Source organism: Alternaria atra (genome assembly GCF_907166805.1).
Source record: "Alternaria atra isolate CS162 genome assembly, contig: 23, whole genome shotgun sequence".
In the NCBI taxonomy this organism is placed as follows: domain Eukaryota; kingdom Fungi; phylum Ascomycota; class Dothideomycetes; order Pleosporales; family Pleosporaceae; genus Alternaria; species Alternaria atra.
In genome coordinates this window covers 3,078,522-3,095,679 of record NW_025091321.1, presented here as the reverse complement: position 1 = coordinate 3,095,679, position 17,158 = coordinate 3,078,522, and the positions used below count along the sequence as shown (strand labels likewise).

Below are 17,158 nucleotides of genomic sequence, written 5' to 3'. Positions count from 1 at the left end.
GCACATGTTACGTCCTACCATCCGCCTACAGACCTCGGTATCGTTTCCCATCAAAGATCCAGTTGTGTTTCACTTACTCAAATCTTCCCACCCTAACTAAACTGCCAGAACGGGCAATTGCAGTTTTGCATCGATTCCAGATGGCGCAAGGAGAATAAAAGGTTCGCACTAGCCATGGCTGAAGAGTTCCAGACGTACCTAAGCATCATCAGACATCTTCAAGCACCGGCTCAGTACATCAGACAACCAACGTTTGCCTAATTAGGCAACACATATTTGAGTGTTGAAAGCGGCTCAGGCGTCCAACTTGGAAAGCTTGGGTCATGATTTGTTTTGACTTTCTTTTTCGGAGTCAGATCATCTACCGGTGTGCTGGCGCCGCGGTACCAAAGTACAACTCCAAACACGTTCCGGAAAGGGAAGTTTGGGCTTTCACTGTTGATTCTAGATATGGAATGTGGCTTGATATGTGAACAAGCAAGGAGAAGCTTCTGCTCTTTCATAGGTTCCTGGTGTCTTTTCTCAATTCGAGTGTCACCGTGCCAGGCGTTGGACTACTCAGACAGGAAAGAGTAGAGAAGGTGTTGGATTCAGTAATGAATCGTAGGTGTATTTTCCAAGGGCTTTAGACGGGCGTGCGCTGCCTGCTGGACGTGCTCAAACTTTTTAAGCTTTCGAATCACGGTACGAACACGGACCTTGTGGAGAAGTCAACGCCCGGATCTTGAACGTGGGGACACCAGTATCGGGAGATGATAAGTATAAACCTATACAAAAGCTGCTACTACTACATACCCACTACTAGTATGGTCTATAGTAGTGACCAAAACATAATCTGCTGCAACTATCGTAGAGAATGACAGACTTGAACAGCCTTGGACTGAAACGCCTACTTCGACGTTTCACCATCACTGTCTCACCGTGCTCTATACAACACATATTTCTTTGACCCACTATATCACCTCTACCTGTCGAATAACTGACCCCCGCATGGCTTCTTCGATGTCGATGTAGTGAAGGGAAATGCCATAGACAAGCGACGTCGAGGCTACCCGTGAAAGTCCAAAGGGAACAAAAGTTCCCGATGGTGCCAATGGAAGCGGCACTTCCAACGCAAACAACGAAGCATTGCGAATCTGGTAGATATTTCCCAGGGAAAAAAAAAAGATATTTTCTGCCTGATCGGCCAAAAGTATGAAGATTAAACTGAGCAGATTGGTCGGCGCGAAAAGATGTTGGTCAGAACAACGCGCCTGGTCGTCCGCATTGAATTAATCAGTCAGCGAAAGGGTCGACGTCGTCCAATACTTGCCTAACACGGTATGTTGGTGCTGTACCCTCATCCCACCAGTCCGCCAGCACCAAAATATTGGGTTTCTGCATACAAACCAGGTTACCTGAAAAGCTCTCAATACCTCAAAACCCATTCGATGGAAAGTGCAATCACTATAGATAATGTCTAGTTAACTCTCGTCCCGATTTGGCGGAGTAAGGAAGTAATAGTAAGACTCCCGCTGAAAAAAGTAGGCCTTCGCCATTCCAGCCCTACATGAATTAATCGCCATTGTGTAACAGCTAATTTACGACCCAACATGTAGAAAATAAGTCAACAAACGAATATTGTGGTGGATTGGTATGCGATTTGCCTCTTCTTGGTTACTAAGTCTTCCTTCTGTCATGCTATAATATACAGCCTTTCATGCGATGTAAGCACAACCGAGATGCACGCTAATACTATCAACACACCGTCACATGCATATCCTCCCGGAGAGAGAGAAAGAAAAAAGGCCAGCCATCAAACGCAAAAGGGTATCAATGAGCGTGCCTCAGCAACGCCCTCTAATGCATCCATCAAACAACCGTTACAGTACGTCAACGTCCAGTCTCCTACAATTCCATAACCTCCTGCGCCTCTTCTAATGCTTCTGGTGATGATGATGCCGCGCCGAACAATTGCTTGATGTCATGAGGATCCATGGTGCCAACAAATGCTCGCTTGACGAAAGTGAACCATTCCTTTGATGCTTTGCGTTTCTTGTGATGTTTGCCTTTCTTTCCTTTCTTGTGCTTGTGCTTTTTGCCTTTTGTAGTGTTGTATTCGTCGTCTTCGTCCTCGTCCTCGTCCTCGCCCTCCTCAAAGTCCGCATCTTCGGCAACGTCCTCCTCTTCAACTTCAGTAGTTTTCGATGCGGATGATCCAATCTTCCTGGCATACTCAACCCACCGCCTGACGGTGAGATCAGCGAATCCCCTATCCTTCTTTGTGTCGTATTCGATCTCGAACACAAACTCGTTAGGATGCGGCTCTGGCCGGGGTTGCTTGCCCTGGTGTTTCTTGTGCTTGCCTTCGTTCCACTTCTTGTTCTCGATCCTGCCGTCCGGACTGACTGCGAAGCCGAAGATAGTGCTTGCGGATACCTCGTTTATGGAGCAGTCGACGATGGGAGTCTTGGCTGCGTCCGGTGGAGGCTCGAGGAAGTCGTTGTTGATTTGTGTGAGATTTGCGAAATACTGAATATGTCGTGTCCACGTCAAAGTCTGCGGCGAGTATGCCGGACCAGGCGGGGCAGACTTTGAGGGGCCATCTGGAACCTTGAACTTGTACTTTCGTGGCTTCTTCTTGTCTTTTTTTCCTTTGTGTTTCCTCTTTCGCGCAGTCTCCACGTCTCGCAGATATTCTTCGTCGTCGTCGAAATCGGTAGCGGTAATCGGTAGTTGCTCGGTGGGTGTATCGATCGTTGGCGGGCTGATGGGACTAGAGGCTACGCTGAGGTGTTCCAGGCCAGTGATGTTGTACTCGATAATGCGTAGGGTGGGGAAGTAGTTCGGTACTATGCTGGGTGCCACGTGTGTTACCGCATAGCGTTCAGCGTATCTTCCTCCAATCTTCTCGAGGTACTTCTTCCTCTCTTCTTTCCGGTCTTTTGAGGATTTCCAAATCTTGGTAACGAACCATGACCATGCTGAATCTTCTTGCTCCTCTTCATCGACATTCTTCGAGCGCAACTTCTTGTTCGATTTCGCGGGGGGCGCAGGCAGCTGAGCCCAAGCCTCTCGCAGATTAAGCAGATAGTCGGACGCAGATGCCACCGTCACCTCGCCATCCTCAAGCAGCTGGACCTCGTTGGCCAGAGCAGACCGGCCATTGATGATTCCCATCTTGCCATTTTCTGTATCCTTTTGGATGTGCTCGAAATCCTGCAACATGAAATGGTCGATGTTCATGTGCCCGTAGAGGCTTCCTACAATGACATCTCGGAACTGTCGCCCAAAAAGCGTGTACTTTTGCCAGCATGTTTCGTCCCAACTTTCCTTGCCGTCGACCCGAGCCGGTGGTACGTGGCCGATGAGTATAGCCTTCATGCCGCGATCTCGAAGAATTTGAAGCTGAATGCGCAGCCATTCCATGTGTTCGTAGCCGGGTTCGCGTTTCTTTGCGCAGCCGTCGACGGCGGAGTTTGAGCTGAAGAAGTAACTGCGCAAGTTAGCCACACCCCCAGAGGCCCAGCTGCTTCTACGACTTACATGGTGTTCAAGCTGATAACAGCTAGCTTTCCTGGTATCACCTCGACCGAGAACCACCCTCCTTGCTGAAACTGATGCCTTTGCGCCTCGGGAATGAAGCCCCGCCATATGTCGAGATACTTGATCGTCCATCTGTTTGGGCCGCTTGTGAAGATATTGTGTGGCATGATATCGTTGTTTCCGAAAGTGGGTATTATCGGTATCGTGAAGCTATTCGGGCCATGGCCCTGGCCGCTTTGTCCAAAGACTTCGGCGAATTTAGAGACCATGTATTCGTTCTGCTGGATAACCTGCTTTTGCGTCCGTGGTATATCCTCGTCGTTGTCGTGTCGCGCCGAGTCGCCCGTCCATATTACGAAGTCTACATGGTCCTTTATGTTGTCTTCTATCCACTTGAAAGTCTGGTTGACGAGCGCAAAGGGCGAATCGCAGCCGGTTGTTTCTGCGCCGTACAGGCCAGCGGGTCCATGTCTGCGATGGCACGCTGCATCAGATTCTGTGCTCGAATATGTCTTGTAAAAAGGGTCTGGATGGAAGTCTGCGTCATGCAGTTAGTTGCGACTCTGCCCTTGAGATCAGATGACCGACGTACCCGTAATATGTAGGAACCTACCCGTAAGCTTTCTTCGACTACCCGGGCCTGTGGATTCAGAATCCGCATCGCGGCTGTTTTCTGCAGCACCTGCCACGTTGGGCGGAGCGGCAGTCGCGTGTGCCCAAAAAAGCAGCCCGCATAGAGCTGCGTCCCGTATGCGCAGCATATCTATCATGATGGAGTGTCAACGAAAGGCATCTGCGAGCAACTCTGGGGGTGTCGTGCGCCTGTATATCCAGGAATACTGTGTAAAAGCGCCGCCGCCGAAGACAGGATACCCTGATGGCCCGACGGCGACGAAAGGCGCGACAGGGAGCCACGGCTGTGAGCACGATCCTCCAGCGACCCTTGTCATTGGAGCGTCATCGCTCTCGCACTAAACACATCTCCCACACAAACCCCAGCCAGAAACATACACATGCCCTTCCCCACAGCCACACATGTCTCACTAGCACTACACGTCTATTGATCTTGTGATGCTCTACTTACCGAAATTCCTCGCTTTGAATTTGCTCGGTATACTACTTGTTCGATATGCTGCCGTAACCATACCAAATTTCCCTCACCGCTTGGCTTCCAAGCCACGTGTGGGCCGTCGAATACTCTAGACAACTGAGAATCCAACTTGGAGGGCTGTAGATCTTCAAGATTGGGCAGCAGATGACTCGCGTGATCACATTCCAGCCTTCACGTAAGCCAAGACTGCGGTTGATAATAATACCTCACCATCACCATGCAATAACGTCACATCATGCAGTGAACCAAAAGAGTGATGATATGTGTAGTTCCTTGCAAACCCGCAGGTGCTGAATCTACATGGTGCTAAAGATGAAGTCTCTCTTTGTAGAAACACCTTCCCTTCTTGTAATATCATAAGGCACTATCCCAAGTGCCGCCGATGCTTGTTCAACAACCTGTACGCTAGTTTTTATTTGCGCCGCCCTGCGAAAATCATAAACACCGGGACGCGCCCTAACTAGGCAGTCCATGCAATACAATGAGAAAGACGAAGAAGCAAACTGTGCCCGTAACTAGTCATATCTTGAGTAGTCAACCCGAGCCGAACACCTACGCTATGCTGCAAATATACATGACGGTGTGCCGCCGTGAAAATCGAAAACGCCCATATGCCGATGATAGATGATGTTGAATGATGTACAAACACCATATGCGTGTGTATGGGAATATAACCTCAAGCGCCGTTCTTTTGTCCGTTCGTAGGAGTCGCACTGGCAGCTGGCTTCTCTTGGCTCAGCATCTTATTGTACATGCCCTTGACTGCTGCGACAGTGACACCGGGCCGAGGCCAATGGTGGTTGATCGTGTAATTCCTTCCATCAGTTAGTACATGTATGCACCATGTTGTTGCGAGTACTTACCATAGACGATCCTCTAGCTCCACATTGTCGCGAGTCTCTGCGCGGATGAAGTTGCCAATGGCGATCAACTCAATCTTCAGCACCTTGACCATGGTCTCCTTCTGCGGATAGTTCTTCGGTGTCGCCTTTTTAAGGCGACCGAGATTGTCGCGCACAGGTCGAAGTTTCCGCTCGAGGAAGTCATCCGGCTTCTTTTCCTTGGGCTTGGGCGTCTCCACACTGCGGTCCGGCACTTGACTCTGGCTATGAGAGCGTGGACGGTCCTCAGAAAGGCGTGGCCGATCATCTCTAACACGATGCCTATCCACATCACCATTCATCTTTCGGCGGTTTTCTGGCGTACCGTTTCGATCAGATGTTTGCGCACGACGATCAATGCTGCCTCGGTCGTTGCGGTGCTCCTTGCGGTGGGCGTCAGAGGGCCTGTATTGGTCGCTATGCCTAGGGCGATCATCCCGACTCCTATCATGATGGCGACCCTCAGTCCGGCTGTCAGGACGACGGATCTCGCTGCTGCTGTGCGTGCGATGCGCAGGACGCTCTGAATCCCGTCCTTGCATCTTACGTGCTAGGCCAGCTGGAGCAGGACTAGCGGAAACACCCTTGTCTGTCCGCCGCGCAATGTTCAGCTGGTGCTTCTTGTTGTTGCGGTGATGGTTTTCCATCAAGCGCTTGACATTGGGATCCGACGTGCTCTTGTCCTTGAGGACAGTAAGCAGGTAGTTCGCGCGACGAACCAGATGCACAGCACCAGGAGACTTGGCGTTCTTCTCTTCAGTCTTGGTCCGCTCTTCCTTCTTGTCGACACGGTGCTCCTCGAGATAGAACTTGTCAGTCAGTCCGAGATCTGGATCGTCACGAATAGGGATCCAGGCACCATAGCCGTGACGTTGAATTCCAATGCAAAGCATGCCGTCTTCGCGTGCGCCCCAGGGACAAGAGTAGCTCGCGGGTTTGATGGCGTCCGGCACACGGAAGTTGCGCCACTCGGGAGTCGCTTCGACTGCTTCCTTCAGGACGCGCATCTCAATTGGTCGCTCGAGAATGGTCTCTGCGTTGACCTTCTTCACTTTGCCGAAGTCGAAAAGAACAGCCTTCTTGTCCTTCTTCGTGATCGGGCGCTTGGTCTCAGCCTCCAAGTTCTTGAGCCTAGTCTGCTCATCCTTGACAAGTTGCGTGCTCATGGCAATGATCTCATCCAGAGTGGCTTTGACGACACCCATGTCACGACCAACAAGCCTTGCCGCGCGAAGCATCTCCTCGCCACGCTCCTCAAGCGAACCATATCGGCAGTATGCGCCGATAAGATTGCGAGCCTCCTTGGTGTTAAGAGGCCGCTTGGGGTCGCGCTTGATGTTGTCGTCTGGCTCGGATTGCTCATCGTCATCGGCGTCAACTTGAGTAGCCTCGAGTGCTCGCTTCTTTGCAGCTCGCTGCTCCCGTGCGCTTGCTGAGGCTGCTTTTCGCTTTCGGGGTGCATTCTCCTCGAGCAGCTTCTGGGTCTCTTCTTCATCCTTCCGTTGCTGAATGTCAGCCTTCACTGCCTCCAGCTCTTCTTTCGGAATGATATCGTCCCATTCGAGATCAATCTTGACATCTGTGTACTCGAAGTTCCTGAGGAACTCCTCGCCACCATCAGATGTAAGACCGGCGGCCTGCTCCGTCTTGTGTTCCTCAGCATTCTCCAAGACTGAGTCGATGTCGAGCTCCTCAAGCTTCTTCTGGTTACCAGACTGCTCGAACATCTTCTGTCCACGACGCTTAAGAATGTTGTTGATATCGTCGGCGGAGTTAGGCTCTGCTGCAGCTCGACTCATCTTATCGTTGAGCTCCTTCTGCTGGCGATCAGTCACGCCACGCTGGATCGTGATGAACTCGAGCATACGCTTGTTACGAGCGCGTTCTAGAATCTCTTCCTCGATCGTGTCTTTTGAGACAAGACGATAGACGCTCACAGGCTTTTGTTGACCAATACGATGGGCTCGAGCCATGGCTTGCAGATCTGCCTGAGGGTTCCAATCGGAGTCGAAGATGACAACAGTATCGGCAGTCATCAAGTTGATACCGAGACCACCAGCCCTAGTCGATAGCAGGAAACAGTAGTCCTCGCTGCCGGGAGAGTTGAAATGGTCAATGGCAATCTTCCTCTCTGCCGCTGGAACTGTTCCGTCAAGACGCTGGAAGGGGTAGTTGCGCAGCTTGAGGTAGTCGGTCAAGATGTCCAACATATGGACCATTTGACTGAAGATGAGCACTCGGTGACCGTCTGCCTTCAGCTTTCCGAGGAGTCGGTCCAACAGCATCATCTTACCACTGGAGGTGATGAGAGCCTTCAAGGTCTCCTCCTTTGTTGCGCCGGGTTTGACGAGCTTGTTCTCGGCATTAGGGAAGAGCAAAGCATGGTTGCTAGCCTTCTTAAGTTCCATGACGATGTTCAAAAGAGATTGCTTGTGACCAACACCACCCTCATTGAGAGCCTCGTAGTTGCGCGTGAGGATGTTCTTGTAGTACTCAAGCTGAATGTCAGACAGTTCGACTCGGAGAATCTTCTCAGATTTGGGAGGTAGATCGTTCTCTACCTTCTCCTTAGTACGGCGAATCATGTAAGGCTGAATCGCTGAGCTGAGTTCGGCAAGCTTTTGGCTAGCGTCTTCCGAAGCAAGATCGACGTTCTCGTCAACGGAAATCTTGCCTGGCATAAGGAAGTCCATCAGAGCAGCCAGCTCTCCCAATGTGTTCTGAATGGGAGTACCAGTGATGAGAAGTCGACATGGTGCCTTAAACTGTCGCAGCCTATCGTACAGTTGCGACTCGCGGTTCTTCAATCGGTGGGCCTCGTCGACAGCAAGGAACTGCCAGTTGATGCTCTGTAGGAACTGCCAGTCCGCAAGGACGTACTCGTATGTCGTCAAGAGTACGTTGAACTTGATCTTCTTGGTGTTGCCATCGACAAGCAGCTCCTTCTCTCGGATGATGCTGCGGGCCTCTTCTCTACCCGTGTAGATGACATAGTTGACATCCGGTGTCCAATTGTTGAAGGTGTCTGCCCACGCTGGCATCGTCGACAATGGTACAACGCAGATCATGGGGCCGTCTTGCCTTCGATCATGCCTCAGCCAATTGATGAAAGATACTGTTTGCACCGTCTTTCCCAGACCCATCTCATCGGCAAGGATAACGTTCGTGCCACGACACCAGTTGTGTGCAAGGAAGTTGACACCTTGAAGTTGGAAGGACCTTAGCTGACCAAACTTGATGTAGTCAGGCTGCGCGTCCAACTTGACAAACTTCCTGCGGGTGTTCGGGTTCGCCTCGCGGGCATCGGAGGAGGGTCGGTTCGACGAGCGGTCAAGGAATCGATCGATCTCGGATTGCGACAACCGGCTGACGAGTGACGCAGGTTCCCATGTACAGAACTCATAGGTCAGTCCCTTCCCTGTGAAGTGTTAGGTAATCCAGATAGGGGCTTGGAAGAGTCAACCTACACTTGACAAAGTACTCTGTCTCATCCTCGCCATCTCGCGAGTCAATGACACGCTCCACGACGTGAAAGTCGAGCTGGCTCTCGCGCTCGGCTTCACGTGCGACCATGTGCTGCTCAAACTCTTCTGGGTCGGCGTTTTTGCGGCTGTAGACGTACATGTCGTTCTGGACAGGTCCCTTGTAATAGTTGTCCAGCTTGCGGTAGCCCTTGTATGAGGCGGCCGTCTTGTAGTCTTCCCAAGTGGAATGGTAGTGCGCCTTGTCTTGCCATTTGACCTAAGGACAGCGAGTTAGTATCGCGTGTGATTGAGACCAGGACTGCGAATAATGCTTACCAAGTATTCAAAGTCGCGCTTGTCAAACGAAGGATCTATTTCTGCTCTCAGTCAGCAAAGGATAACACAAGAGACCAACAGATCTTCTTACCTAGTCCATCCTTTGGCCGGTGGTCGAGGATCTTGTCGATGACGGGGCCGGTGTCCTCTGGCGCGGTCGCCCAGTAGTTGGGGGTCATATCGTCGTCATCCTCCACGAACTCGTCCTCGTCTTCTTCCTCGTTGTAGTTCGCAACCTGGGCACCGCGGCGTGCAGAGAATCTGACCTCGGCTTGCGATGGAGGCTCGCGACCCGCAGCAACGGCTTGCTGACGTTGGCGTTGCTTCTTGGTCGGGATGTTGCGACGGGCGCCCACGTAGCCATCCGACTCGGAGTCGGAGCCAGCTGAGCGATAGACTGGTGTGGGATGGTTTGAGGCTAGACAGACGGGTCAGTGCGACTTCAGATGGGCAGGGTGAGGGTAGACAAACTCTTGCGCGAGGCTGTCCTCTGTCGCTTGCGGGGCTGATCAGAGCTGTAATCTTCATCGTCTTCATCATCACTATCGACCTGCAGACTGTTAACACTGGTTTCTTCTATCGACCGAGGGTGACTTACGATGCGACGACTAGGGCGGGCGCGACCCTGGACTGCAGTTAGCTCGTGCACATGGAGACTGGAGATGCCACGTACGCTGCGGCGTAGACCATATAGCTCCGGGTTCTGTTCTATATAGTCCTCCTTCTCATCGCTTGCCTTGCGCTTGCGCGGCCTAGTCGACTCTTGTGATGAGCTCCGGGCGCGGTCGCTCTCTGCCTGCTCAGACGGCGGTGACTCAGAGTCGTAATCGCCGTCCGGCTCGCCTTCGGCATCAACATCCTCAGACGAGTCTGAAGCAGCAGCCACCTCGTCGTCTTCATCGTACTCCTCTCCCGGCGCGTCGACGTCAGACGCTTGGTCGATTGCGGCGGCCTCTTGTGACTCGGACTGTTCGCTATCGCTGTGGTGGGAAGAGCTATCGGCGGCTGTCATATGAGCTGCTAGAGGCGATAAATGGCCGTTTGTGTATGGTGCCGAGGCGACATGGCCCGGTGAAGAGGGCATCATGATGGACGTGGCTGTAGGAGATGGTCAGCACGAAGCACGATATTTTCACCTTCTGCGGGCTCCAGCGGCTCACAGCGGGTGCGTTGGATAGAGCAGAACTACGCGATCCAGAATAGCCAGAACGCGACCAGGAACACGAGCGAAGACTTGTACAATGGAAGTCTGATGGAATGCGGTGTCGGTGGATGAGCGCTCGATGGAACAAGGGCGGTGGAGTTGCGTGTGCCGGTGGGTGCGCAGAGCGAGTATCCAAGGCGGTGGAGGGCTGTTATATGCGCCCTTTGCGTAACGAAAGACCGTGTTATACGTGAAAGGCAAGTTCTTGGATGCGTGACCGTGATCTGGCGATGGGATTGATGGGCGCAGACAAGGCCGACAACAGACAATTTCGCCAGGTTCGCGAGTGAAAGTTACGCGACAACAGACTCAAAAGGGAATATACTCACAGTCCATGTCCAAGACACCCTCAATATGGGTAGTGGGGGTTGGTCTGGGTAGGGTGAAGTGTGGGTAGGTGGTGAGGGAGCGGATGTTCCTTACTGCGTCCATCCACATCGCGCGCTCGGGCCTTCAACCTTGCCCTTTGTATGCGCGAATCACAGGCCGGCAAAAAGGCCTGACCCAGCGTGAAGGCCAACAACGTCAGTCCACTTCTTTCACGTCGTCTCCTCTACCCCGTGCAGTCGTTGGAGACACTTCTTTCACTCTCCGCCTCCAGCATCCGAGCGCGCGCCTCCAAAGCAGTGACTCTCCTCGAGTCCACACACGCACTGCTTAGCTCTCAACTTCTTCACAGTTTGCGCCTCCAGGGCACTCTACACCAGCAATCGCCGTCACAACAAAGCCGCCGCCAACATGTCTGACAAGCTCACCCGGTATGGCACATGTCTTTATACCTCTCTCCCATGTGTATTTGCTAACTTGCTCCAGTATTGCCATTGTCAACTCGGACAAGGTACCCCACTACCCCTCCACACACAAAAATTGATCACCGACTAACATGAAGATGTTCGACGTGACAGTGCAAACCCAAGGCAAGCACCACCCTTCTTTCGCGCCTTCCTTATACTGACCCGTCGTAGAAATGCCGACAAGAATGCAAGAAATCGTGCCCCGTCGTCCGTACGGGCAAGCTGTGTATCGAAGTCGACTCGTCCTCCAAGATCGCCTTCATCTCTGAGCGCCTCTGCATCGGATGCGGTATCTGCCCCAAGAAATGCCCCTTCGACGCCATCAACATTATCAACTTGCCCACCAACCTCGAGACCCAGGTCACCCATCGATACTCGGCGAACAGCTTCAAACTACACAGGCTGCCTATGCCCCGTCCGGGCCAGGTCTTGGGTTTGGTTGGAACAAACGGTATTGGCAAGAGTACGGCGTTGAAGATCCTCAGTGGCAAGCTTAAGCCTAACCTCGGTCGCTACGACAACCCGCCAGACTGGGAGGAGATCCTAAAGTACTTCCGTGGTTCTGAACTCCAGAGTAAGAGAAACGAATTTCGGATAAAAGGAGTGACTGGCTAACGACGCGCAGACTACTTCACAAAGGTTCTGGAAGATAACCTCAAGGCTGTCGTCAAGCCCCAGTATGTCGACCAACTTCCAAGGGCCATCAAGTCGACCGACCGCTCCGTGGGCAAGCTCATTGGGGCCCGCTCGCAGATGGAGAACCTCGACGAGATGATCGACGAGCTGGAGCTGCGACACATCTTCGACCGCGACATTGGACAACTTTCTGGAGGAGAATTGCAGCGTTTCGCCATTGCCCTTGTCTGCGTCCAGCAGGCTGACGTATACATGTTCGACGAGCCGTCATCTTTCCTTGATGTCAAGCAGCGTCTCGCAGCTGCCCGTAAGATCCGCAGTCTGCTTCGCCCCGATGACTACGTCATCGTCGTTGAGCACGATTTGTCTGTGCTTGATTATCTCTCCGACTTCATCTGTGTCCTCTACGGAAAGCCTGCTGTCTATGGTGTTGTCACCCTGCCAGCATCCGTCCGTGAAGGTATCAACATCTTCCTGGATGGTAACATCCCTACCGAGAATTTGCGTTTCCGTGAGGAATCCCTGCAGTTCCGTATCGCAGAAGCTGGTGACGAATACATGGTGGACCACAACCGTGGCTACAGCTACCCCAGCATGAAGAAGACTCTCGGAAGCTTCGAACTCAACATCGAAACTGGTTCCTTTACTGACTCTGAGATTATCGTCATGATGGGTGAGAACGGTACCGGAAAGACCACTTTCTGTAAGATGCTTGCTGGCGCTCTACAGCCTGATGGTGAGACCAAGGTCCCCAAGATGAGCATCAGCATGAAGCCCCAGACCATCACCCCCAAGTTCCAGGGTACCGTTCGTCAACTTTTCTTCAAGAAGATCAAGGCCGCCTTCTTGAGCCCTCAATTCCAGACCGATGTCTACAAGCCCCTCAAGATGGACGACTTTATCGACCAGGAAGTGCAAAACCTCTCTGGTGGTGAATTGCAACGTGTCGCTATTGTCTTGGCCCTTGGTATTCCAGCTGATATCTACCTCATCGACGAGCCCAGTGCCTACCTCGATTCCGAGCAGCGTATCGTTGCCTCCCGTGTCATCAAGCGTTTCATCATGCACGCCAAGAAGACTGCTTTCGTCGTCGAGCACGACTTTATCATGGCCACTTACCTCGCTGATCGTGTCATTGTCTTTGACGGCCAACCTGCTGTTAACGCTCGCGCCAACAAGCCTGAGTCTCTTCTCACCGGCTGCAACTCCTTCCTGAAGAACCTGGATGTTACCTTCCGTCGTGACCCTAACTCTTTCCGTCCCCGTATCAACAAGGACAAGTCTCAGCTGGACCAGGAGCAGAAGCTGAGCGGAAACTACTTCTTCCTCGAGGATGATAGTTGAAGAGGTTTTCGAGAACCGGAACACGCCTCCCTCCCAGCGCCGCCCGCAAGGGCACGTCAAGACCGGGGTGACTAAAAAGGGCAACAAGAAGCGTGGTTTGAGAGGACGCACTGTGAGCCTGCTGGAAGATGAAGAAGGTGCGGATGAGGAAGTTGATGAAGATGGCTGTCCTCTCATCGGCAGTCGACCTCCTGCGCTGGTAATCCACGTTACATATCAGCATGTAACGTTGACAAGGACAATTTCTACAATAGCCAGCCCGGGTCAAGTTAGGTGACTACCGAACATCTGGAGGATGGTGCAACACATGTGTTGCTGGTGACGGAATACCAAAAGTTATGAGCAGAGAAAAACATGTAGTCCGCAACTGCTCGGATGTAATAGAGAATATATGACAACACCGCAAGCACACATTTTTCCCCCAAACAATTCGCCAACCTTGCATCATTGACATGGTGTATTGCAATAATTCGTATCAGACTCAACTAGGCGATATCAGCCATTTTGATGTACTCATTTCACCAAAGTCAGCATTCCTACGTATGAAGCCATGGAATGAGACATGCGCTATCGCGATACTTCATATCGCTTGCAGCAATTTGACTGGCTAGGGACATGTGGTGGTGCTCAAAATCACAATGCTAGAGTATGACCGAATGATGGATCTGTAAAATGTGCTGTTTGCTGTCGTGGCCGATGTCTTCTCGGTTTCCACGCTAGCTAGCTTCAGGTGCTGGACCCTGACTTCCGTTCATAATCTTCAACGCGCTTCCTTGCTCAACGCGGGCATCTATACTGCCCGCCTGCGATTGTATTGATGGTGTTGGGCGGAATGTTGATGAATTGGTGGGTGTCGTTGAGCCAGGCGTATTCGCCAGACTAGGCTGGTGGGTTGGAACCACGCTGGTGACTCTGGAGGCCGCTTTCGAGGCCTTCTCCTCACGCCGTCGGTTGCGTTCCGCCTTTCTTATTGCTTCTCTGGTCTTTTCAGTCTCTTCATTCTTAGCACCTCTTTCTATTATCTTTCGCATCATCTCGTGATGGTCCTCTTGGTTGGGTCAGTCTTGTCTGATTACAATGAGGGGAACGGTTGCTTACCTTTGGACAATGGCGCAAGCCGTGTGTTTACGAGTACGGGTTCGGCATCATTAAAGATGAACAATCCTTCATCGATGATGAATATGGAACCCAAAAGCAAGTCATAACTTGCGTCCTCCAGGACCAAGAACTTCGTCTGCCATGACTTGATTGAATCCCGCGTCCATTCTACAGATACAGTGCCTACTGCATTGAACAAGCTGTTATTGGCCGCAACATAGAAGGCTTCCCCTATCGGCACGATTCGATCCCGCAGCCCGGCGCGATCTACCACCCTGCCTGATATCCAGTTTTCTCTGCTCCCAGTATCGAGTTTCACACACACCTCTGACCTTGGCTGACCGGATGTCATGATGGTTGCCTGGAAACTGAAAGCGTCGGGACTGCCTTGAGCTACTCTTGTCCGTGCTACTACACCCATGGCAGCTCGTTTTACCTCACGTAAGACTTCTGGAGAATGCGGCTGGTCACCCTCACTCTGTGACCTTTCCGTGAAGCTGTTCGTGACGTGGACATCGCGGATACTGAGACTACCGTTACTCAAAGTAGTCTCTAGTTTTTGCATCAGCGTTTGAATCTGGGACTCTCCCATCGCTTCGTCTTTGGTAAGATTGATCGAAATGTGAACATCCCTGGCTGTACTCATCGGTGAACTTGCGTTTTCTGTGATACGCTCCTGAGTTATGGTACTATCTTACTGCTTAGCTGGGAAAACATCCAAAAACGAGGTTCGCTTCTTACTCCATAACTATATCCCGGAGAATTTTCACTGAGCGCCTATAGTCCTTTATGCCACTGTCGAGCTTCCCCTTGTTGTAATTATACCAGTTCACTGTTTTGAGGCGATCTTTAGGTGAAGTCGGCACTTTATCGATTTCCTTTGCCAATTTTGCGAGCTGCTGCTGGCAAAGCTGGAGAGATAGTGCCGCGCTCGTTGGTAGAACACTGATTTCTGAAAGAGCTATTTTGCCGATTTCTTGCAACAGTTGCGTGTAGATTTCAACTTCAAGCTTCAATGTTGGGAGGGTCTTGAGAAACTCCGATGCGCCTAGTAAGCCAGGCACTTTGGATGCGATCGTGATGATCCCGGCAGCGAGTCCTACAGGTTCGGCCATCCTGGATCACAAAGAAGACGGTGATTTGTGGCAGAGAGGGACAAGTGCAAGCATATGTAGGGGCTGAAAGTTGCGTTGCGTCCTGTATGTCTCACGTACATGGGGCCGAATAACGCCTCTACACGCCACCTTACATGTAATCCAATCAATTTGCAGCCAAGTCGTCTACATATATTCAGTTTAAGCGCCAGTGAGGGAGAAACCAATTAAATTTGTAACGTCCTGCCTGTTTTTGTGCTCTTGCAGAAATGGTCATCTTCAGCCGAAGTCCGTGCATTATATCTAAATGCGGTCAGTCCCACGCAGTGGTTAGGGTATAAGCCATCCCGCGAGCCTTCTTCCATTTAAAAAAAAAGACAGGATTATTCCATCCATTTGGTGCGTCTCCAAAATGAGTTTGGTTGCGTCAGTGGGAAAACCCCAGCCACTCCAGAAAGTCGTGACCAGTCCAACTCTGATGGAGAGCTCTCGCGATGGATACCCCTCACTGGCAGCGCTAATGCAAACATACCCCGACTACGCTATATTCCGTCGCTTCGGCGAACTGAACTACTTACATCTGTTGCGATTGCAGTCAGAGTTGCAAGATATGGAAAATGAATTGCAGAAGATAAGGGAAGAAGACATGGAATCAGACGACCCCATCCGTATGTGCTATGCGAAAGACTTCCGTGCCATGCGAGACAACAAAGAAGTTGGAGACTCGGAGCAGTACGACCATATTGTCAATATTGGGGAGAAAGTTAAGGAATACAGTAAGTGTTTGTTTTAGTGCAATGCTTGGGTGCTGTACTGGCTAACACGCGGATGTAGACGAGGCGCTGCTACAAGCCTTACAAGTGCAAAAGGTCACTCAGCCAACAGAAAGAGAGCTAAACCAACTTTCAGACTGGCTATCAAGACCGAAAGGCGGAAATAACTTCCTCGTGGGCGAAGAGGCTCAATTATGGCAAGGCAGAGATACCACCGAATACGTCACTTTGTTCCGCCGAGAGCTAGAGGATGACGCCTTTACATCGTTCCTAAGTGGCTGGTTGTTAGATATATATCACAAGATCATTGGCCACAAGCGAGAGAAGGTACGTATCTTACTGGTTGAGACTTATGGCCGAAGCTGATGAGAGGTGAAGAAGTACGGCACCGGAGCTCGAGACGTCGAAGTACGGAAATATTCGACTGGACGTATTGGTAAAGCGAGCAATGTCGTCGCTGCTGCCATATCCTCGATACTACCAACACTAGCCATACTCGCGCTCTATTTCGTCAAGCGTATGATAACAAGGATCGGACTGACAATTATGTTCACCACGGTATTTTCTGTCGCCTTAGCAGTTTTCACAACCGCGCGCAAGGTAGAGATTTTCTCTGCTACAGCAGCGTATGTATACTTCACTAGTCGGTAGACGCGTTAAGCTGACAGTATTATAGATTTGCTGCCGTGGAAGTAGTGTTCATTGGGAGCAGTAACAGCACTGGGTAAGACCAAGCTCAGTGAACGGCACAGCTTCTATCCAATGAAAGGTCACACGGTGGTAACAAGAGATACGGAGTTGCCATGGCAGTAATCTGGGCTCAGCACTCAGCGAATAGAATATGTGTTCTGATATTCATATTTCTATTCGTATATCAGGCCATGCACTAAGCGAACTA

General features: G+C 51.4%; 5 protein-coding genes across 5 annotated transcripts; 2 read left to right on the top strand and 3 right to left on the bottom strand.

Annotated features, from left to right (window-relative positions):
• Positions 1 to 1,887: 1,887 nt before the first annotated feature.
• On the bottom strand, positions 1,888 to 4,295 carry ALTATR162_LOCUS4580 (uncharacterized protein; the record flags this gene model as incomplete). Its single annotated transcript, XM_043312195.1, has 3 exons — positions 1,888 to 3,475; positions 3,526 to 4,063; positions 4,118 to 4,295. 3 exons carry the CDS (start codon positions 4,293 to 4,295, stop codon positions 1,888 to 1,890), a joined length of 2,304 nt encoding a protein of 767 aa, XP_043168130.1.
• Positions 4,296 to 5,312: 1,017 nt separating this feature from the next.
• Positions 5,313 to 10,404, bottom strand: ALTATR162_LOCUS4579 (uncharacterized protein; the record flags this gene model as incomplete). Its single annotated transcript, XM_043312194.1, has 8 exons — positions 5,313 to 5,451; positions 5,500 to 8,935; positions 8,985 to 9,258; positions 9,318 to 9,358; positions 9,409 to 9,735; positions 9,789 to 9,867; positions 9,916 to 9,942; positions 9,991 to 10,404. 8 exons carry the CDS (start codon positions 10,402 to 10,404, stop codon positions 5,313 to 5,315), a joined length of 4,737 nt encoding a protein of 1,578 aa, XP_043168129.1.
• An 855-nt stretch (positions 10,405 to 11,259) lies between these two features.
• ALTATR162_LOCUS4578 (uncharacterized protein) lies at positions 11,260 to 13,295 on the top strand (the record flags this gene model as incomplete). The annotated part of the gene is made up of 4 exons (XM_043312193.1): positions 11,260 to 11,279; positions 11,335 to 11,359; positions 11,487 to 11,889; positions 11,941 to 13,295. The coding sequence occupies 4 exons, from the start codon at positions 11,260 to 11,262 to the stop codon at positions 13,293 to 13,295; spliced, it is 1,803 nt and encodes a 600-aa protein (XP_043168128.1).
• Positions 13,296 to 14,011: 716 nt separating this feature from the next.
• On the bottom strand, positions 14,012 to 15,508 carry ALTATR162_LOCUS4577 (uncharacterized protein; the record flags this gene model as incomplete). The annotated part of the gene is made up of 3 exons (XM_043312192.1): positions 14,012 to 14,343; positions 14,394 to 15,082; positions 15,135 to 15,508. 3 exons carry the CDS (start codon positions 15,506 to 15,508, stop codon positions 14,012 to 14,014), a joined length of 1,395 nt encoding a protein of 464 aa, XP_043168127.1.
• A 391-nt stretch (positions 15,509 to 15,899) lies between these two features.
• On the top strand, positions 15,900 to 16,988 carry ALTATR162_LOCUS4576 (uncharacterized protein; the record flags this gene model as incomplete). Its single annotated transcript, XM_043312191.1, has 4 exons — positions 15,900 to 16,263; positions 16,322 to 16,587; positions 16,639 to 16,886; positions 16,937 to 16,988. The coding sequence occupies 4 exons, from the start codon at positions 15,900 to 15,902 to the stop codon at positions 16,986 to 16,988; spliced, it is 930 nt and encodes a 309-aa protein (XP_043168126.1).
• Positions 16,989 to 17,158: the final 170 nt, after the last annotated feature.